The 23,032-nt window shown below is 49.3% G+C and overlaps 1 protein-coding gene across 1 annotated transcript in view; it reads right to left on the bottom strand.

Moving 5' to 3' along the window:
• Window positions 1–23,032, bottom strand: part of LOC147736838 (uncharacterized) — a 37,215-nt gene that overhangs the window by 4,294 nt on the left and 9,889 nt on the right. Inside the window, exon 2 of the mRNA XM_086953524.1 lies at window positions 5,271–6,581. Coding sequence (XP_086809650.1) covers window positions 5,271–6,549 — 1,279 coding nt within the window. The 5' untranslated portion in view covers window positions 6,550–6,581. The remainder of the gene's footprint in view (window positions 1–5,270; window positions 6,582–23,032) is intronic.

The following is a 23,032-nucleotide window of genomic DNA, read 5'->3' as shown; positions in this document are numbered from 1 at the left end:
AAAAGGCCTGCTAACTTGTTTTTTTTGTTACAGTTCTAAGTCTGCAGTCCGATGGAGTTCTCCAACCTCACATTTGTTGCACTTGAAAATAAGAGCTGAACTTAAGGACAATGAGAATGATGAACAAGTGATAAGAAAGAGGTAAAGGCTACAAAAGAGGAAATTTTAAAGGGAAAAGCAAGACTACTGTCCTGGAAGAGTCTTAAACTTTGTAAGATGATACGAATAAGTAAGGAGAGCAGTCAAAATTTGATTGACACAAAGACGACATCAACTTCTGACAGAAGAATCAAGATCAGAAGGTGACTCAGACGACTCTGCTAGCAACTACCTAGGAAACAAACCTACTTGTCAGACAAGGACGGACAATGGAATATCATAAAAAAGGAAAAACAAAAGCAAGAGGCACAAACAGAGGAAGAGAAAGACAGGCAAGAGCAAATGGAAGACAAAAAGATAACTCACCCCATAGGAAGAGAAAGGTGATAGAACAAGGCGGGATATGATTATTAAATCATCCCAACATTAACTGACAGTGGATGAACTAAATATCCAGAACCGTGGCTTATACTTCTGCCCCAGTAGGGACTTAGATTACAGTTCATGTAGAATTGACATATTTCCGTTTCTAAGATATTAACATAAAATCAGACCCAAGCCAATGAACATGAGAATAGGGAAGCCCAATTCAGAAAACATGACTTGTGTTCAAGAGACACTGATACTCCATGACATTGGCTGGTCTGGATAATGGAAATATATGTGCAACGAAAGAGCGGGAAGCGTTGCTTGGAAAGGAGGCCCAGATAGATCAGGGAAGCCTAACTCGCTTCAAAAAGCAAGCTACATATAACTCCTCCTTGCCTCATGATAATCTGGATGTCTTTAGTGACTTGGTCGCCAAAGACTTGTTCAAATAAATTGTTCACCAGTCAAGGCAAGAAGGGAAGAATCAGATCCGACTTGAGTAATGGACAAAAGGAGGCCATTAAGACATTACGTAATGACGACATAAGTACCAATGTCATCCGATAAGGGGCAAGAATGTGGTTTTAATGATTGTTTCCAATTATGAACAAAAGGCTTTTCAATAATTATTAAATACGGATTGTTGTGAAATGGGAATGGCAACATTTTCATTTGTGTAAAACACTACCCTCTACTCTACCATGCTTTTACCTTGTAACAAATGTATGCAAGAACAAGGGGGGCGTATAGTGCCCTCCAACAATAGCTCACTGAAAAGCACAGCAATAAACTAAAACCATTTATTGCTGATTCTTGTGGAGAGCCTCCCATCACATTGTATAGATAGAGAGAATTTTCTACAAAAGATATACACAGGAGACAATCATATTTGACAATTACCCAGGATGTGATCTTGCTAATTATGCATACAACATACGCAAGGTCTAAGAGCATAAGAACACGCTTTTTGCAATAGACCAATATCTCCATATGACTATACATGGATGCTTAGGACCATGACTTTTGACAAAATAACAATATTTTCACATTTAAAGATAGATATTACAGACAAATCTCAGGAACAGCAATGGGCACCTGCTCTCCCAGCTCTGCAAATGTATTTGTGGTCTGGTGGAAGGAACAGGTGTGTGGTGTAGTTCCCACTAATCCGTAGGACCTGCGCGTTTGTTGGACAACATAAACTTTGGATGAGGTGCCTAGACTGGTTCCGGGCACCTCCGCAGGATGAGTTGGCCTAGAGACCAGCTAGCTCACAGTGCCACCATAAGACTCCCTAACCTTACCAGGAAGCAAATGGTTTCTGGCAACCACTGAACGTGAGAGCCCTGACCCCTCAGGGATCTTGGAAACAGAACAGAACCTTTTGCTCAGTCACTCAAGCTTACTTGCTCTCAGAGAAATATACAGAGAATACACAGTGGGACGTTTTCAATTATTTATTGAACCAACGTTATTCTTGTATAGAATACATAAGCTGCAGAAATCTGTAGACCGAAGCAGCTGAAAGTGATTACAAGCACGTAAATAGTAGATATAGTTCTACCATGGTGCTAAAACCGTGTATATATGCAGGCATATGAGCAAGGCAGCAAAATAATATAATCCACATTTGTAAAGCGCACAATCACCCGTAAGGGTCTCTAGGCGCTGGGGGCTGTCGGGAAGATTAAGCAAGCTATTGTCCAGAGTCACATGGTGCTGGGCTAATCTGCCGCTGGTCCCTGGGATCGAACCGTGATCCCCAGATTCCGGAGGCAGTCGCCCTAGCCACGGCGTACTCCTACTACGCACTCCCTACTCTGCGTGTACCTAGAGTGTGTGTGGGTGTGCAGCCAAGAATCCCCACTAAGGGACATGACAGGAGAGAATGCAGGCCACAAATTGGTTACAAACTGAACACCCCCCACCGAGATGCCAGTCCGCTGCATAGTGAAGTCTCAGCCTGCACGGACCCTGGGTGTCAGCTGTAGCGCCACCTCTACTAATCTAATGGGATGCTCATTATTTATAATAGAAAGCATCTTGTGATGTACGTATAGATTAGACAATGTTATAGATATGTAGATAGCCCTGTCACTCCGTGAATGAAGATAGAGATGACATTTGTACATAGTGCGTCAAGAGGCCTTGTACATGGTGTTCGAGGCATCGTGATAATGTTGTACGAAGCTAGATGTGTAAACAAAGTAGTTTCAGAGAAACAAATCCAACATTGTCGTGCATGCAAATATGTGCAAAAGGTCACAGCAGAAATGATCCTGTAAAACATTGGACAATATATGAAATGAGCCACTTCGCTAAACGGGCCTAACCCGGGCACATTACGGGTGGTCTGGACATCACGAAATGAAAACATGACAAACCATACGCTGATTTGGATCGGGGATACAGATGACCTTTCCCTGCTGTGGGACGGAAGTAGGGAAATGTCTAAAAGATATATACAGAGACAGACAAAAACTGATCTCAACCGAAAATTCACTCATTAGATCAGAAATAAATCTATAAATGACCTGGCTAAGTCATCCTTATGTGGGACCAAGTTCAGAATATGAACTGATGATCAACCTCTTTTGAATGGTAATAATGTGTACACCAGCAGGCTACTGCCAGGTTGGTGAGGTTAAGTTTGAAACATCATTTTGAGAATGAACACACTGCAGGCGAGAGGGTCAAAAATACTGATTGCTTGCCTTGACTGCCCTGAGGGCAGGAAGATGTGGAACATGAGAAAAAAGAGAATGACTGCGAAGATGTGGAATGTATTGCAGCAAGTATTTGTTGGCCGGGTAAAGAGTGTGTGTGTGCGTGTTTGTGGGCAAAAGACATTGGATGAAGATTCTATTTTATTGAAAGTGATTCATTTCATGAGGAAAGAATAGCCAAAAGAAAAGCGATTTGTTGTGTGAACTGCAGACCGATGGCCAAGTTCATACTGTCAGAGGAGAGCCATGAAGGACATTTAGGTGTGATATCCAACAACAAACGACTGACAATGCAATACTGGTCGCCTGCCATGGACAGGGATGTGGTAAAATCCATTAGAGAGTTACCAGCTGTTTGTAAAATGATAAAAGGATGATATACAGTGTTCTGCTTATGACAGAAGTGGGTTTTCCTGACAGAGTGCAGGCCAATGAATGTAAAGATTTTTTAGGTCTGGTTCAGATGCTTGCTGTGCATCAGAAATTTGCCATTGTGCTTGTGGAGTACATGTCAAATTGGTTGAAAGTATGGTTTGTACATGGAAGTGAGGGTTTTCTGTGTGAATTGGTATCGGATAATGGTGTACAGTTTGTCTTGTTCGAAATGAAGCAGTATTTTGATGGAACTGGTATTAAGATAAATGTGCTAGTCGTCATCACCCACAGAGTAATGGCCAAGCAGAGAGGATGAACAGATTGGTCAATCAGGGTTTTTTCATGGCCCTTTTCAAAGTGGAAGATGCTGCAAGGGCTATGCTTTCAGCTTATCGCAACACACTGCACTGCACCATTTTGTGCAGAGAGACGGACATTTGCATGATTTGGTCCTTGTAATGTGCACTGAAATGTCTAAAGAGGGGCTGAGACACAATAGCTAAATAAAGAAGGAATAAAGATAAATTGGGCTTCAAAAGAAACATGTGATATTGTAAAGCTATTATTCGCACAAACATGATCACAGAACCAATAATATTATGCAATCATAGTACTCTGGAATTACTGAGGGAATCAGATGCCAAATCTCCACAGTAATTCCACATAACTCAGAGCAATCACCATTTACTTCACCCACCCTTCACCAGAGTTTCTTTAATCGCGGATATTGCTGACTTAAAGGGAGGAAAAAGTGAAGGAAATGTAATAGGAAACATTATGGAGACACAGCTGAGGCCTTATAATGGAGCCCATATTAGATAAAATAAACATAAGAAAATATATCTCCCAATCCTGTATACGGTAATACAACTAACCCAGCTTGATATTCAGAACACCTTGTACTGTGCACCTAACCCTACAGACCACACTTAATCTTGAAACTCCCTTGACCTTGTACGTTGTTCTACATGATGTAGTATGTTATAATACAACCGGCCCTCTCTGACCTGCAGGCCCCCCAGTTCTATTTGCAAGTACCTACACACTTCAGAAAAAAGACCACTTCTTATCGAAGGCTCTGGGTGAAGCGGGTCTTACCCTACCCATTCAACCACTACAGACCTGAATTACAGATCACTTGTCCTCTTCACACTGCCTTCCTTCCCTTCTAAGCGTCAGACCCTGACTGACCCAGAAATCCTCTTATATTCTGTGCACTCGAACATCACAAAGACCCAGCCCCATCAGTGCTTTAGTTTGCACTAGCAAAAAAAAAGGGCAATATTACACTCTGTGAATAACACCTCACTTTCATCTCACACTCAGGGGACGAGGAGTATTGCGGTGCTTGGATTGAAATCACAGATTCTGCCACATAATTCCTGAGCCCGGAATGGGGCGTCTCATGCACATATCAGAATTCAGTTCATTTTTCATGTGCAGAGTCCCAATTCTTAGCCTATCACATAACGGGAAGGAGAAACTCCTTTGCGAAAATAAAGGAGATACTAGGTACATGACCGCTTCTGGTGTACTCAAGGCCCCCACAAAGATGCCACTCCATAAAACTCAGATTATGCCCCCTGCAGGTCTTACTAAAAATATGGAAACATCAACTTTGGAAATCTTTTATGCTACATTCCCTCAGAACTGTACAAGTTACTCGACATTCTGCATGTTCATTCAGTACAAACCAAATACCTGGGATGGCTTTGGGCAGCAATCCATCTGCGTCTGTATTTCCTCTCTCCAGTGGGTCTCTAGCGATAGCTCCATCAGTATCAGCAGCATTCTGTGGCAGGAAGGATGAGGATCCAGATGGGCCCTGTGCATCAGCACATGTTGGTTGTAGGTCAGAGTTCTCATCTCGGTTCTCAGGGCCCAGTGGTTCTTGCTTGTAGTTCTGATCGTAGTCCTCAGGACTCAGTGGTTCTAGCTTATAGCCGCGATCTGGACTGACTGCCTCAAGGTGCATTGGTTCGGTCTTTAAGTTCTGATGTGGTTCATGTGCATCAGAGAGCACCTGCAGACATGTGTTGAGCTGCAGACTCTGGTCTTCTTGAAATGCTGGTTGTCTGCAGATGTTGTGCCGTTGATCCTCACCCTCAAACCACAACAACTCTTGCTTTAGGAGTTCACTTGTTCCCTCCCCATCTGATAGCACTGTTTGGCTGCAGTGGTTTCGCTGTGGCTCAAGTCCCTCATGAAACAGTGGCTGCAGGCAGACGTTCTGTTGTGGGCCCCAACTATCTGCATACAATGGTTCCTTCTTCACGTGCTCCTCTTGTTCCTGTTCAACTGGGAAAACTAGCTGTATGCACTGGTCCTGCTGTGGTTCCTGCCCATCATCAAACACTGGTGGAAGACGAAGGCTTGGCTCACCTGAGATGACTTGAACATCTGGAGGAGGGTACCTGGAGACAGTACCGTCCTGCCGTGGTCCAGGGGAAACCGGAGACAGAGGTTGGGGGCACTGGCTCTGCTGTGGTTCATGCCCATGAGGAGACGTAGGTTGAAGACACTGATTCGGCTGTGGATCACGACCAGGTGAAGATGTTGATTGAAGGCATGGGTTCACCTCCTTGGCCCTGACTGAAAGATTGATCGGAGGGGACCTGCTGAGAGGACAATCTCTAACCACCACGGGACCGGCCATCTCCAAAGACAAACCCCCATTTACAAGGTGATCTAGACCCTTTGCTATCCAGATTTGCTCCATAAGCCCAGCGACTCTTGACGGCACGTCCTCTAGGGTATTCTGCAATTTGTCCAGTTTGGCTTCTAACTGCTCCAACATAGATAAAAGGATCATGTTAGGTGCGTTCCCCGATAGCGGTTCCATCTCACAGTCCCTCTGAGCATCAGTTTGGGATCTTGAAGAAGGCACATTATGGATAGGAGAAGAAGGGAGTGCAACTCTTACTGGTTCAGGTGAACACTGCACTTCTCCTTTTTGTCTTGGAACCCGCCTTTTCTCCATTCTGGAATTCCGATGTTCACGTCCTCAAGTGTCTGTGAAGGGGAAGAAAATAGAAAAGACAACACATTATCACAGGACAATTAGGTCAAAATACTCCTTCCTGTCTCATCACACGTTGGTTAAGCTTTAAGTAAAAATTATTCAGTCCAGCTAATGGCTCGAAAGAACTAAATTGTCTCAAGAGCTGGAGAGAATCTACCATGCTCAAGGTCAAGCCTGTCCTCGAGGACATCAGGAGTTACCCTGCTACACATCTAAACCCGCTCAGTGCTGCCCTTACGTGATATGGTGAGATTTCATGCAGGTCCGCTCTGCCCTGCCAGAGAGGACTCCCTATCCAGAGCTGATCTGTAAAGCTTCAAAATGTATCAGTATGACCTCATCAAACCTAACCCTATAATTTAACGGACTTATTATGTTTTTGTAATTCTTTATTAAAATTTGGCAAGCATTACCATAACAGATATTCTCTATGAAATTGAGCATTGAGGAATAATAGATTTAAAGTCCCAGATAAAAATACAAATGTGCTGGTCAGAAGCTACCTAGGCCACGTATTCTCTGCTGATGGGGTCTGCCCCAAAGATGAATCAATTAAAGCGATACAGGAAATACCTAGGCCCATAAAGAAAGAAGAGGCACTCACGTTTTTGGTGAGAAACATTCTATTCTCAGTTTGTACCTAATTTACTTGTGCCATGTGAGCCCTGCTGAGGAAGGGTGCAGACTACGTGTGGAGTAGGGAATACGAGAAGAATTTGCAGATATTATGGAGAGTCTTGTGAATGCTCATAGTCTACATAGTTTTGCCCCATTGCGTTGTTACGGATGCCAGAGACAAGGGCCCAGGAGTGGAACTGAAACAGCGGCATGATCGGAAAGCAAGTCATGATTGCCTTTGCATCTAGGGCTTTGCCGGAGGCTGAATGTAGACATTCCACTACTGAGAAGAAGGCCTTGGCCATGTTTTCGGCTCTCAAAATAAACATTCTTGTGGACTGTCGGAAACTGTAAGTAGAGAATGTTCGACCAGTCCAAACTGGACCCAATCTATGCTGCTGCTACAAGGCGCCTGCTTTCTAGTGTCAAATAAGAGGCAATCTCTTTCTGGCGTTTAATATGATACATGCACAATGACACGACTCACAGACCTTGCCAGACCGAGAAAGCACTGTTGATCTTTACTTTCAAGCTCTACACATTTTGAGCAAAGAGTGGAAGAGTGCCCATCTCCGAAGGCTAGTAGGCATCAAGCCATTAGTCATTATGACAATTAATAAGCAGAACGTTTGTCTTCTCAGCGTTTCACTTTAGTTTATTGCAACCCAGCCACTGCTATAGACAGGCAAGGTTTGGTGGAATGTGAGGTGAGGGGAGAGTTAACTGTCTAAACACAGCAAGATCTGGGTGTCGTCAGAACACATAAATGCTCTAACACCTTTCTCAAGTAAAGCTTCAGCAAGCGGGATTACATAGCTGGTGAACAAATGGGCCGAGATTGAGGACCCACGAGTCACTCTGAAATTGCATGCAATGTGTTGGACGAAAAGTTGCCCAATCTGGCGATACGTGTTCAGCCTGTAAAGAATGATATGAACCTCTTTAGGGCCTAGCACCCGATGCCCAAAGCCTCAACATGATTCCCCAAGATGGAGTACTCAACTGTGGACGACAGCAGAGAGATCTAACGAGAACAAAGCATTGGCTCCTGCTCCCATTTCAGCTCATCCATAATCGGTAGAGGCTCTGTCTTTGTATTGTGTGATGGCCTTCAATCATGCCCTAGTGTCCTTGAGAAAGTGGTTTTGCTACAAACCTTTACACCAGCTAAGAGCAAAAGAAAGTAACGATATTGGTAATAACTTTTTTTAAACCAAGGAATCTGCTCCTGGCTTCCAGAACAAGGGATTCGCTGTGGTGTCTTTAAGAGGGGCAGGAACCATACCATTAACAAATAAGTGGGGAGTAATGGCAGAGGTACTGGACCAACTTAGAGGTTCAGATGTTTGAAATTTGTTACAGGATTGACGTTGTTCAGCTAACCAGATCTAGTCACCCCAAAAGGAGGTTGCAGAAGTCTCAGGGTATAAAGTGGAGAACTCCCTGTGTCAAATAATACTAGGTGCTGAAGTGGTCTCTACCAGGGGGAAGGTATGTGAATCAATCTCCCCATTAAGGTTTTAATTTTGTTGTGTCGCACAGTTGGTGCAACAGTGTGAGAGTGAATTATAAATTGAAAGTTTCTGTGAAGCCGACATACAAAGGGACACAGATGAGTTGGATGACAAGATGAAGTCATTGTAGGAGACGACAAACAAACAGATTCTCTGAGCAAGAGCAATAACCCCGCCACATAACTTAGTTGGGGAAAATAAATATAATATTTCAGTAAAGGAGGAGGACTTAGAGAAGAGGTCCTGAAGGAATAACATCAGGATCGAGGAGTATATATGCGCAAAGCAGAGGAAGACAAGTAAACATGTTAGAGAAATGTTGCATACAATCCTCAACCAGAGATAAAAAGGTTTGGGAATGACAAGGCTATGACACTATGAACGTTTGGAGACAGCTGCTTATCACCTCCCCTCCCCCCCTGGACTCACCTCCTCTCTACACCCTGGACTCACTTCCCCTCTCCACCCCCTGGACTCACCTCCCCTCCCCCCTGGACTCACCTCCCCTCTACACCCCTGGACTCACCTCCCCTCTACACCCCTGGACTCACCTCCCCTCTACACCCCTGGACTCACCTCCCCTCTACACCCCTGGACTCACCTCCTCTCTTCACCCCTGGACTCACCTCCTCTCTACACTCCTGGACTCACCTGCTCTTTACACCCCTGGACTCACCTCCTCTCTACACCCCTGGACTCACCTCCCCATCCCCCCTGGGCTCACCTCCTCTCTATACCCCTGGACTCACCTCCCCTCTACACCCCTGGACTCACCTCCCCTCTACACCCCTGGACTCACCTCCTCTCTAACCCCTGGACTCACCTCCCCTCTGTGCCCCTGGACTCACCTCCTCTCAACACCCCTGGACTCACCTCCACCTCCCACCTTTACTCACCCCCCCCTGGACTCACCTCCCCTCTTCACCCCTGGACTCACCTCCCCTCTTCACCCCTGGACTCACCTCCCCTCCCCCCCTGGACTCACCTCCCCTCTACACCCCTGGACTCACCTCCTCTCTTCACCCCTGGACTCACCTCCTCTCTACACCCCTGGACTCACCTCCCATCTACACCCCTGGACTCACCTCTTCTCTACAACCCTGGACTCACCTCCCCTCTACACCCCCGGACTCACCTCCTCTCTACACCGCTGGACTCACCTCCTCTACACCCCTGGACTCACCTCCTCTCTACACCCCTGGACTCACCTCCCCTCTACACCCCTGGACTCACCTCCCCTCTACACCCCTGGACTCACCTCCCCTCTACACCCCTGGACTCACCTCTTCTCTACAACCCTGGACTGACCTCTTCTCTACAACCCTGGACTCACCTCCCCTCTACACCCCCGGACTCACCTCCTCTCTACACCCCTGGAGTCACCTCCTCTCTACATCCCTGAACTCACCTCCCCACTCCCCCTGGACTCACCTCCCCTCTACACCCCTGGACTCACCTCCCCTCTAAACCCTTGGACTCACCTCCTCTCTACACCCCTGGACTCACCTCCTCTCTACACACTTGGACTCACCTCCCCCCCCCCTGGACTCACCTCCCCTCTACACCCCTGGACTCATGTCCCATCTATAGTTAAACATGCAAGTACATTTTTTAAGTGGTGGATATGTTAGTCAGTTATCTGGATTCGGAAGGATAGTAGAAGGATAGAGGAGGAAAAAAGGTTTGTGTTTATATAGCGCTTGGGGTGTTGAAGCACGCTACTCCGGAAGCCCATGAAGGCCTAGTGGTGAATTAATATGGTGAAATGTGAAAGTAATCTGAGTGGTGGATATTAGTCAGTTATTTGGAGTGAGGGGAAGAAAGGTTTGCATTCATATAGCACTTGTTACCCCTGATGGGTTTAACGCATTGGAGCCAGAACCATAACTGAACTTTTAACTGTGTCCCTGGGGACTCACATTAATACTAGACAAGGTGTGTCTTGGCTGTACAGCACTTCACAATTCACGCGAGTGTGGGTGTGGTCTTGGGTCCTCGGCCAATGATTAGCATTGTGCTGCTCTGATGTCAGCGCGCTCATTTGCCACCGGACTGTCTGGCCACTGTGATAGGCGCACGCCACGTCTTCATCGTGGTCGGCGCACGTCCAAGCAAGAAAAAAGAGCACACAAGCTTAATAGCAGCCCAAAAATGTGCCCCCTGCCAGGCATGGGTTTTTCCCGCACAATTGGAAATAATGTCGCCCAATCTGGCAACACTATATGTAACTCTTGAACAGATTCACTTCCGGGTGACCGGAGGCAGCTCCGCGCGGAGGATGTTTAAAGCCTCTTTGTTTTCTGAAAGTAACATTACACCGACACAGTCCTTCTTCCGGGTCAATCGCGGCAGAGTCAGCACCAGCAGCGGAAGCCGGAGGGAGCATTTGTCTCAGGACAACATTACCCCGCCCCCTCCCTCTCACAATGTCTGCTTCCGGGTCAGCGGTGGCAGAGTCTCCTCTATTGCCGGATCCTGCTGAGCTCCTCAGGCCTGCAGGTAGAACAGTGTCCGGGTCAGCGGGGGTAGAGTCATCACCAGCAGTGGAGCCCAGCCTCGCCCGCTCTCTTCCTGTGAGCCCTGGCTGCAGGCACCCTCGCTTTCAGCCGATGTAAGTGAGCCTCTCACAACCATCTGCAACCTAAGGAGTGTGAATGCAGCCTGGGGTGTACTGACCTCACACCATCATCAGGGGGTGCAGGGGGAAGGTGTACTGACCTCACACCATCATCAGGGGATGCAGGTGTACTGACCTCACACCATCATCAGGTGGTGCAGGGGGAAGGTGTACTGACCTCACACCATCATCAGGGGGTGCAGGTGTACTGACCTCACACCATCATCAGGGGGTGCAGGGGGAAGGTGTACTGACCTCACACCATCATCAGGGGGTGCAGGTGTACTGACCTCACACCATCATCAGGGGGTGCAGGTGTACTGACCTCACACCATCATCAGGGGGTGCCGGGGGGCAGGTTTACTGAACTTGCAGAATATAAAGGCAAAACTGCACATGCAAAGCTCTTTTAATAGGCAAATAATAAAAATAGTTTTTAGATGTATCCCTGCACTCTTCTCTGTTTCCACACAGGACTGCATCCTTCCTGTGCAGAAACAGGCCTGGTTATGGGACTCTGCATGAGACAAGGAGGCCAGTAGCTCCCGTCCTTCAATGTTCGTCGCTATTCCTGGCTGAGGAACTGGAAATAGCGCTATTCATGGGAGGAATTACTGGCCGGAATCACACGTAATAGTCAATGCAAGTGATGTGGTGTTCATTGAGAATAGAAGACATGTGCAGTCCAGAGAGGGAACTGCGTTTCCAGTTGCACAGTTACATTGGGTAAGATGCAGTCATCTCCAGTTTCAGATAGAAAAATCCTAGTCTGAATTCAGGCTCAATAGTAGGGCCGACCAGGGATGTTGTTGCCACTGCACGGTTCTCCAGGAGTGCACACCACCTCATGGTAGATATATACACAAAGTGATTGGTTATGTGTCACTTGTGAGTTCAACCTCCCAACCTCTAGCTCAGTAAAGAGAGTTAATTGTATTATGGGCAGACAAAAGTAGCCATGATCTCCCTACAGCAGCACCTTCGGGTAAAGTCCGCGCTTTATAAAAATGCATTAAATAAAATAAGTAAATAAAATATACACTAACTGTGTAAAATGTCATCGCATCATCACACGTAACATACTGAGTTGGGGTTTGCACACCCATAGTGTGACTGACGGATTGTGGTTCTAACCATAACTTGCAAATTTCAGGACTTTGTTTGGCTTTAAGTCTTAACCATATATTTATTTATTTATTTATTTATTTATTTACGCAACTTTTATAGCGCAACAAATACCCGAAGGTGTCTCGGCGCTGTGGAGCAACTGGAATCTATCATCAAGTCATCCTCTTACTGATTAAACAGCCATGTTTTCAAGAGCCTGCGGAAGCTCATCAGATTCGGGGCAGTTTTGATGGCTAGTGGCAGGAGGTTCCAAAGTTTTGGAGTGGCCACAAGAAAGCGCCTGTCTCCCCAGGCAACCGATCTTGTGCGTGGCACCGGGAGGAGACTGTTATTGGCCGATCTTAATTGCCTCCTAGGAGTATACAGCTGGAAAGCTTCAACCAGGAACCTAGGTCCAGTGCCATGTACAGCCTTATAAGCAATACAGAGGGCCTTAAACTTGACGCGGCTCTCCACTCTCAGCCAATGAAGCTGACGAATACCAAGAGTGGTAGATTTGCGACGAGGGATGTTGAGAAGAATCCTAGCAGCCGCATTCTGAATAGATTGCAGCTTCATTGTGACACGCTTCTGGGTATGAAGGAAAAGTGCATTCCCATAATCTATCCTAGAGAAGACTAGGGTAGAGACCAGGGTCTTCCCAGCTGACGGCGGGAGATAAGGCAGCAGCTTCTTGATTTTTTTCAAAATGAAAAAAGACGACGACACAACCTTGTTGGTGTGGAGGTCGAAAGCCAACTTGTTATCGAAGATCACTCCCAGGTTTCTGGTTTTTTCTACTGGGACAGGTGGAGGGCCAAGCATTTCTGGCCACCAACCAGAAGACCATTCAGGGGAGAGTCTTCCAAAGGTCATGATCTCGGTCTTATCCGAGTTAAGGCGAAGGCAGTTCTGAGCCATCCAGCTACTGACCTCAAGCATAGCTTTCTGAAAGTTGGCTGCTACAGTGGGACCATCCTTGTGGATACCCAGCACCAGCTGGGTATCGTCTGCATACGATGTAAGCTGTATCCCATAGGCCTTTATTATCCTCGCCAAGTCCGCTACATAGATATTAAAAAGCATAGGACTTAGCGAGGAGCCTTGTGGGACTCCACAAGGGAGTGCAGAGATAGGGGAATAGAAATCTCCCAACTTTACTGTCTGGGTACGGTTTGCCAGGAACGATGAGATAAGATCCTTGGCGCAACCGTTAATCCCCAAAGCAGTGACACGGTCGACTAAGGTGGCATGGTCGACCGTGTCGAAAGCTGCTGACAAATCCAAAAGGATAAGAACAGCCGCCCCTCCCTGGTCCATGATCACCCTGATCTCGTCAGAGGCCTTTATCAAGGCAGTCTCTGTTCCATGCCCTTTCCTAAACCCAAACTGCGTATCGTCGAGAAGCTGGTGAGTCTCGACGAACTCTGAGAGCTGTCTATTCATCAGGTATTCGCATACTTTGGCAGGAAAGGGCAGGCACGCGATCGGTCTGTAACTTGCAACAGCTGTGGGATCTAAGGAAGGTTTTTTCAGGAGGGGTTTTATGACAGCGTTCTTCCATATACTTGGAAATTGGCCTGTCGAAAATGCAATATTGCAAATCTCCATGAGAGGGCGGGAAATCACTTCTGTGAGTTTTAACATCACGGATGGGGGACAAGGATCCAGTGGGGAGCCCGATTTGATGGTAGAGACGATTTTAATCACATCCTCATGTGAGGCGGGTAGAAAGCATGGAAAAAGGTCATGGTTGTAGTGAGACAATGCTTCTTTCCCGCTACCACCTCTACATTCAGTTCTAGAGTTATCTTCAAAGGAAGCATATATATCTGCAACCTTTGTGATAAAGAAGGCTGCTAATTCGTTACAGAAAGCCTGTGAGGGCTCCACTTCAGGCCCAACAGGGGGGGTGGACAAGCTGGTGACAACAGAGAAGAGTTCTCTGGCCGAATTAGCCGCGGTCTTAATTTGTGCCGAGAAAAATTCAGTTTTTCGGGCCAAGATTGCCTTTTTGTAAACCTGAAGGGCATCTTTATAAGTTTGTCTGGCTATAGGGCAATAGAGCTTCCTCCAGCGTGTGAGAAGTTGGCCCGATATGCAACGTTCGCTATTCTAGCGACCGCTATGTATCGTTCCAACGACCCTTATGGTGTTTGGTTGTAAGTCAACCTATAGACCAGCTATCCTAGTAGCGTGGATACGAGCAGTCTAAGGCTAAAGACTCGAGAGGGCGTGTTAAGCCAGCTGTTTACCACACATGTACCCCTTGAACACCCAGTGAAAGGACACCACACAAGTGTTATGAAAATAAACAGGATATTTATTAAGAATCACAACAGCCCTGCACTCTTTATGAGGACAGGGTACTAAGCACAAACCAAATCTCTTTAGCAAATACTTCAAGTGCACAATTAAAACAAGTGTCCGAGGACACGGAAAGGTTAAGGTCTCGGGCGGACCCGATAAGGCAAGTCGGAAGCGAGGGACTCGGGACCCTAGAGTAAGGAGGCTATGCAGGCACCGAAATGCCGAGTTACCTAGCCACGAGGGCTGCGGCTGCACAAGTCTTACAGGCGTCGGGGTCTTCGCTGACGAGCCAGGAGCCGGAAGAAAGGAGTTGCTGGCCGGCGACCAGTGCTGAATAGTTCGTAGAGATCCAAGCCTGGATCGGAGATTGATGAAACCTGAAAGCAGAGGGGACCAAGTTCGTACTACTAGCCAGTAGTCAGAGGGTACCAGGAAGGCACCGGTTGGCCGTCACCTCGACTAGGTGAGTGGGCGACGCTAGGCTCTGCAGTCTCACGGACCAGGAGGCGTTGTCGGCGACCACGGTGGAGGTGCGAGCTGTCCCACGAAGGATGATGCTGTCGGCGTCGCTGGGCCCAGGATGGGGCAACAAGCCTTGGCAGATCTCAGGGCCACGGGGTGGGCCTAAGATGGCGTCTTGAGTGGACCAGGAGGGTCCGGGGTGCTTCTCGCAAAGATGGAAGCAAGGGCCAGTCTGGAGCAACCAGACCAGCAGTGATGATTCTCGGATGTCGTCACAGAAGGGCACAAGCCAGCGGCGAGTGACCAGACAACGTGCTGAGCAGCGAGCAGAAGGGCCCCACGCAGATCGTGGAGATGCTGGGAGACTGCACTTCGGTGCTAGAGCGGCTCAGGATCGGGGCTTCTCGGACCCCAGAGCACTCACCAGAGAGTTACCTCGATGGTCGTGCTGGTTTTTAAGAGCGTGCAGGTTCTGATGATGGCCGGTCCCTCGAGGTCTCGTCGCACCCACAGATCACAGCTGAGCTGATGACGTGGGTAGAGGTCAGAGGTGCCAGGGAAGCCGGTTCTCGTCGAGCTGGGCCGTCGGATCCTTGAGGAAGGACTTGCAGCAAACCGCAGAGTTCTTAGTTGGTGCCCGCTGACGCAGGGTGACTACTCCTTAGCCACAAGGGAGAAATCTTGAGAAGAGTCTTGAGTGTCCTTTCGTAGAAAGTAGTTCTTGATTCAAAGATGATCTAATTTGGAAGGGTCCCCGCTCCGGTCTTTATCCTAAAGAAAGGGGTGGGTACATGACTAGGTCCTGCCCTAAGGGTGGGACCAGGAAGGGGGGTAGTTACGCCCCTCTCCCCTGCCGGGCTTTCCCCAGGCCAGGGCTGTCGCCCCTGGAACTGGTTCTAACCGGCAGATGCGTAGTGAGCACCGGGGTGCCACTCCGCAGTCACCTTCTCGCCAAAGCCCTACCTACCCAGAATACACAAACCCTGTCTGGGACGGTGCGAACAGCGCCCTCGACAGGAAACCCTTTGTCCAAGTGCTCCTCGCTGGAAGGACTCCCAGCAGCAGGAGGTCAGACTTGTGTCTGTGGTGGCAGCATCCATTTTGTGGAGCTGAGGCTTCAGTTAACTTTAACCGGGGTTCACAGTTACGTACATGTCGTGTCCCTCTAGAAGGGTGGGATACTAACCTCATCGCCAGAATTGGTGAGAGGGCAGCACCCCGATTCGTATGACACCTTACTCGACATGCTTTGATAACGCGATACCGGAGTTACCGATATGGTACGCGTTATCATGGAACAGCTATTGGGTCTTGATTCCGCAAGCTGCAGCCGGGCTCGGCTCGGGCCTGAACCTAGCTCACACGAGCCCACGCACTCTGCCTTCAGGATTGATAAGGCCTGCCATAGGAGTGACTGATAGGGACTCGGGTGTCCATTGTATGGTTAGATATAGGGCTACTATACCTAAAGCGAAGGGTGGTTACACGTCTTCGCCCCAGCTGTCGTGCAGCCAGTTGTGTCAAATTTAAGAGGCCAGCCAGGGGTGGCATAATACATGCTGCAGCCCCTGGCGGCCCTGGGTACACCTATGCCCTGCGTTACAGGGTCTGATAAGGTGGCCCAGTACCAATTGGTAAATGCACCTAGGGTACATATCGTAATTTAGAAAGAGAACAGCCAGGCTGTGGGTCTGATTAGCAGGCCCACAGCCAGAGAAAGTCGTAAACCAGTGAAACAAAAGCAAAAAATCTGGGTGATCATAGGATTGCAGACCCTACTCTCCTACATGACCCCCCCCCAAACGTCGGAACACTAAGCTAACCTTGACCAGGTGAGTCTTCTTGTTCTAAGTGGAAATATCTGGAGAGCCCATCGGCATTGCCATGATCAGTACCAGGTCTGTGTTCCACGGTAAAGTCCATCCCCTGTAGGGAAATGGACCACCTAAGCAGTTTGGGGTTTTCACCCTTCATCTGATTTAGCCACAAGAGGGGCTTATGGTCGGTCTGAATCTTGAAGTGAGTGCCAAACAAGTATGGCCTCAGCTTCTTCAGGGCCCAAACCACAGCAAAGGCCTCCCTCTCAATAGCTGACCAATTCTTCTCTCTAGGGGTCAGCCTTCTACTTATAAAAGCAATGGGCTGGTCTTGACCATCAAAATTCAGTTGAGAAAGAACAGCTCCCACACCCAACTCAGAAGCATCTGTTTGGACAATGAATGGTTTGGAGTAGTCCGGACTCTTGAGGATAGGCGCCGTGCACATGGCCTGCTTTAGGTCATCGAATGCTTTTTGACAGCTCGCTGTCCACTGAACCTTTTTTGGCATTTTCTTGCTTGTCAGTTCGTTTAATGGTGTCACGATGGAACCATAGTTCCTGACAAACTTCCGGTAGTATCCAGTCAGGCCCAAGAAAGCTCGAACCTGAGTCTGGGTGGTTGGAGGAGCCCAGTCCCTGATTGACTGTTATGTTATGTTATGTTATTTTTTATTTAATATAGCGCAACGGTTACTCAAAAAGAGAATCCCGGCGCTTTAGGTAAGGTGAAACTGATTACAGAATAACACAACACAGATAAAAACAAATTAAAAGTCCACAAAAGAAACAGGGCAACCGGCAAGGCTATTGAGAGAACAGCCAGGTTTTGAGGCCTTTCCTAAATTCAAGAAGACTGGACGCCCCTCGCAAAGGGAGCGGTAAGGAATTCCACAGCTGTGGGGCCAAAAGACTGAAGGAGCGGCCACCTAGGCGGGCCCTCTTCACACGCGGAACCGCCGCGAGAAGTAAAGATTCCGATCTCAACGCGCGAGTAGGGTGGTAGAAAGTGAGTCTCTTTCGCAGATGTTTGGCTCCCACCGCATGGAGAGCCTTGTAGGCTAGGGTCAACGCCTTAAAGGCAATCCGTTTGCGGATGGGTAGCCAATGTAGCTTCACCAACAACCCAGAGGCGCTGGTGCGTCTACTTAGGCCAAAAATGGCCCTGGCCGCCGCGTTCTGTGCCACTTGAAGCCTCTGCAGCAAATACTCTGGTAGGCCCAGGTACAGACTGTTGGCATAATCCAGCCTGGAGCCTATCAGGGCCTGCACCGTCAGCCTCTTGTGATCCTCAGACAAGAGAGGCAGAAACTTCCGCAACATTTTTAGCAAGCCAAAACAAGTGCCAGTTACCCCCAGAATCTGGGCTTTCATCGTCAGCCCCTTGTCGATCTTAACCCCCAGGTTTTTAGCCATGGGAGAAGAGCCGGACGGAGGGAACATGTCGATGGGCCACCAGGCCTGCCAGCTGGGCTCCGAATCGCACCCGAAGAAGAGAACCTCCGATTTATCGGAATTGCACTTGAGGCTGTGCAGTTGAAACCATGCGAACACAGCCCCAAGGCAATTCTGGATCCTCTCCCCGTCAAAGTCAGCCCCCCTCTCGCAAGAGAAGAGGAGCTGAGTGTCGTCGGCATACGACACGATCCGGGCACCAAAAGACTCCGCCACCGCCGCCAAAGGGGTCATATAGATATTAAAAAGGGTCGGGCTCAAAATAGAGCCCTGAGGGACCCCGACTCCCAAAGGCGGCATTACAGCGGTGTCAGATGATGTCCAGATCGTTTGCCGGCGGCCAGCCAGGAAGGAAGCAAACCATTTGAGCACCGTCCCCCGCAGACCGATCTCAAAGAGTCTTGCGAGCAGGCCCTCATGGGGGACGGTGTCGAAGGCCGCCGACAGGTCCAACAACACCAGCATGACTTTGCCCCCGGAATCCAGCACCCCTTTGATGGTTTCCGAAACCTCAAGGAGCGCGGTCTCGGTGCTGCGGTTTGAGCGGAAGCCTGACTGGGAGTCGTGCAAGATCTCATGGGACTCCAGAAAGTTGGTGAGCACCGACTGAACGTGCTTTTCCAAGATTTTTACAAAAGCCGGCAGCAGCGAAATAGGCCTGTAATTAACAGGGGCTTTCGGATCAAGTCCCGGCTTTTTAAGCAACGGGATCACCATTGCCTGCTTCCAAGATGACGGCACCTCTCCCGAGCTCAACGAAAGGTTGAGAAGAGGGTGAGCCAACGGGTTAACCACCTCCGCCAATTTACCCAGAAGCTTAGCTGGGCAGGGGTCAAGCGGGGACCCAGATTTTAAATTGCCCATGAGCGCAAGGGAGGCGGAGGCTGGCAAAGAAGGAAACTCAGCCAATATGGCGCCCTGCATGACTGAGGGGGGCATGCCCTCCTCTGGCACCGGCCGTGTAACCAATCCACTCGAAGGAAAGGAGGCCTGGATGAGTTTGATCTTGCCTGTAAAAAAGCACGCCAGATCTGCTGCCCAGGATTCTACAGGGCCCACCTCCAAAGCGGTGGTCCGGGGTGAGATGAATTCGCGAACGATCGTAAAAATCTCCTTGCTGGAGTTCGAAGCAGCTTCGATTCTCCCCGCGAAATAGGCTTTCTTTTCGAGGCGGATGTCGCGATGGTAAGCCTTAACCGCAGCCTTGTAGGCAGACCTGTCCCTGCTGTCGTAGTGTGCCCGCCAGGCCCTCTCGGCTACCTTGCACTGCTGCCGCGTAGCCCACAGAGCCGAGGTAAACCAAGGGGCAGAAACCCGCTTAGATGTAGGGCGGGGGGGCAGAGCAGGGGCCAGGTCGTTCAGCCTCTCCGTCAGCCACTTTTGCAGGGCCTCCAGGTCGCTTTCCAGCACACCCGACCGCGGGCAAGGGTGAGTCACAGCAGCCTGGGCTAGCATCTCAGGGGTCACCCTGCTGAATGCTCTATAGGCTCGTCCCCTCTGCTGTGGGACAGGGTTCAATGCCCTCACCTTGCCACTGATGACAAATTTGGCAAGCCAATGATCCGACCACAGGACCGGAAGAATCTCTTTCACAACCAGCGGAGAGGTCGAGAAAACCTGGTCTAAGGTATGCCCCTTCTCATGGGTAGGACCCTGTAGGTGTGGGGTCAGTCCCAGCGGCGTCATAGCCTCCAAGAGCTTAGTAGCGGCGGGGTCCGATGGATCATCCATCCGGATGTTAAAGTCCCCAGCCACTAAGCAATGTTCTGCTCTCAGGGCTAGGCCCGCCACCACCAAATCTAAGTCAGCAAAGAACGTCCCAAGCGGACCAGGGGGGCGGTAAACTAGCAGTCCCTTCACTGATTGGTGCGGTGCTAGCACGATAGAGAAAGCCAGCGATTCCGAACCGCGGATGTCCTCAGTGGGCAAGATGGTACAAGGTGTGCCCTTCTTTACCATCAGTGCAACCCCGCCGCCCCTGCCCTTTGCTCTGTCCTTCCTGAAGATGTCATAATCGGGCGGAATGGCCATGGCCACATCAGGATTAGACGATTCGCCCCACCATGTCTCCGTCAACATGAGGCAGAGTGGTCTCTCAGTCTCGAGGAGCTCAAAAATATGTTGCGCGTGGCAGCTAGCCGACCTGGTGTTTAACAACATACAGGCGTACTCCGCACCAGCGATGTCAATAGGCGGAGTAGATGACAAAACCCGGGTAGGATGCCAGCCACAACCCGGACAACGCAACTTGCCCTTATGGCGGGCCGGAAAGACAGTGCGGCAGCAGCTCTCCCTGACATGCAAGGAGCGCAGCTCCATAGAGGAGTACCGCATCGAGAAGGCGTCCCGCAAACTCCGTCTCGGTAGCCAGGGCCCCACCCGCCGCCAAAACGCCTCCGGAACGCGGACGGGCGCAGACGGGCAGGACTCTGGCTTGACTCCGGCGCGAGTCAGGCGCTACCGCTGCGCGTCACCGCTGCGCGAGTCAGGTGAGCTTTAAATAGGAGCTCACCTGAACTCCAGCAGAGCGCTAGAACGCTCAGGCAAGTGGCACGTGATGGACAAGTCCCCCCCCAAGATGGCGACCGGCGCCACAAGCAGGCAACCGGAAAGTGAAGTAATCCGTCCAAAACGCGGTGGGGGCACAATTATAGTGCAAGTATAGGGCCAGAGCACAAAGTAAGTTAAAAACAAGGTAAAACAAAATAAATCTAACCAAGATGCAAAAACGGGAAATTTTTTAAAATGAGGCTAGCGCAGCGCGCTGTGATACCGACAGCCACAATGCAGCCAAAGGCACCTTACCAAAGGCAGAGCAGGAACAAATGCTCGCCTTAAATAGGAGCTCACCTGAACTCCAGCAGAGCGCTAGAACGCTCAGGCAAGTGGCACGTGATGGACAAGTCCCCCCCCAAGATGGCGACCGGCGCCACAAGCAGGCAACCGGAAAGTGAAGTAATCCGTCCAAAACGCGGTGGGGGCACAATTATAGTGCAAGTATAGGGCCAGAGCACAAAGTAAGTTAAAAACAAGGTAAAACAAAATAAATCTAACCAAGATGCAAAAACGGGAAATTTTTTAAAATGAGGCTAGCGCAGCGCGCTGTGATACCGACAGCCACAATGCAGCCAAAGGCACCTTACCAAAGGCAGAGCAGGAACAAATGCTCGCCTTAAATAGGAGCTCACCTGAACTCCAGCAGAGCGCTAGAACGCTCAGGCAAGTGGCACGTGATGGACAAGTCCCCCCCCAAGATGGCGACCGGCGCCACAAGCAGGCAACCGGAAAGTGAAGTAATCCGTCCAAAACGCGGTGGGGGCACAATTATAGTGCAAGTATAGGGCCAGAGCACAAAGTAAGTTAAAAACAAGGTAAAACAAAATAAATCTAACCAAGATGCAAAAACGGGAAATTTTTTAAAATGAGGCTAGCACTAGACTGTATCTTGCTCTCCAGTGGCTGAACCTGGCCTCCACCTACAAGGTGGCCCAGGTATACAACCTGTGTCTGCCCTATCTGGCACTTGGTGGCCTTGATAGTGAGACCTGCTGCTTGCAGTGCCTCTAACGTCTTCCGCAGGTGGACCAGGTGATCCTCCCAGGTGGAGCTAAAGACAGCGATATCGTCAAGATACGCCGTGCAGAAGTCATCCAGCCCAGTAAGGACTTGATTCACCAACCGTTGGAAGGTGGCAGGTGCATTTTTCAGACCGAAGGGCATCACCACGAACTGATAATGCCCACCAGGGGTTGAAAATGCGGTTTTAGGTTTGGCGTCCTCAGCTAACCTGATTTGCCAATACCCAGCTGTCAGGTCAAACGTACTTAGGTAGTTGGCCGAAGCCAATCTATCGATAAGCTCGTCTGCCCTTGGTATTGGGTGGGCGTCAGTCTTAGTGACTGCATTGAGACCCCTGTAGTCTACGCAAAACCTCATCTCTCTCTTACCACCCTGGGTGTGAGGTTTCGGCACTAGAACTACGGGACTAGCCCAAGGGCTATCCGAGGGTTCAATGACTCCCAGCTCCAACATTTTCTGCACTTCACTCTTGATGCAGTCTCTAACGTGATCAGGCTGCCGGTAGATTTTACTCTTCACGGGCAAGCTGTCACCAGTGTCAACCTCATGGGTACACCAATCGGTCTGGCTGGGTGTTAGAGAAAACATATGTCTGAACGACTGAAGAACCTGTTTACAGTCGCTCTGTTGATGTTCGGAGAGGCTGCCACAAAACACAACACCATCTACCGATCCATCGTCAGGATTCTGAGTGAGCAGGTCGGGGAGAGGGTCACTCTCCTCCTCCTGTCCCTCATCTAGGGCCATGAGCAAACTCATGTCCTTCCTGTCGACATATGCTTTTAGCCTGTTGACATGGAGCACCCTGTGGGGGCTCCGGGGAGTACCCAGGTCGACCAGGTAGGTGACCTCTCCCTTTTTCTCCAGGATGGTGTAGGGCCCGGACCACTTGTCCTTGAGTGCTGCTGGGGCCACTGGCTCCAACACCCACACCTTCTGTCCGGGCTGGTAAACAGTCAAGAC

Source organism: Lissotriton vulgaris, chromosome 1_2, assembly GCF_964263255.1.
Source record: "Lissotriton vulgaris chromosome 1_2, aLisVul1.2, whole genome shotgun sequence".
Classification (NCBI taxonomy): Eukaryota; Metazoa; Chordata; class Amphibia; order Caudata; family Salamandridae; genus Lissotriton; species Lissotriton vulgaris.
Note: the sequence above shows the minus strand (reverse complement) of the source record. Positions and strands in the feature narration are given on the sequence as shown.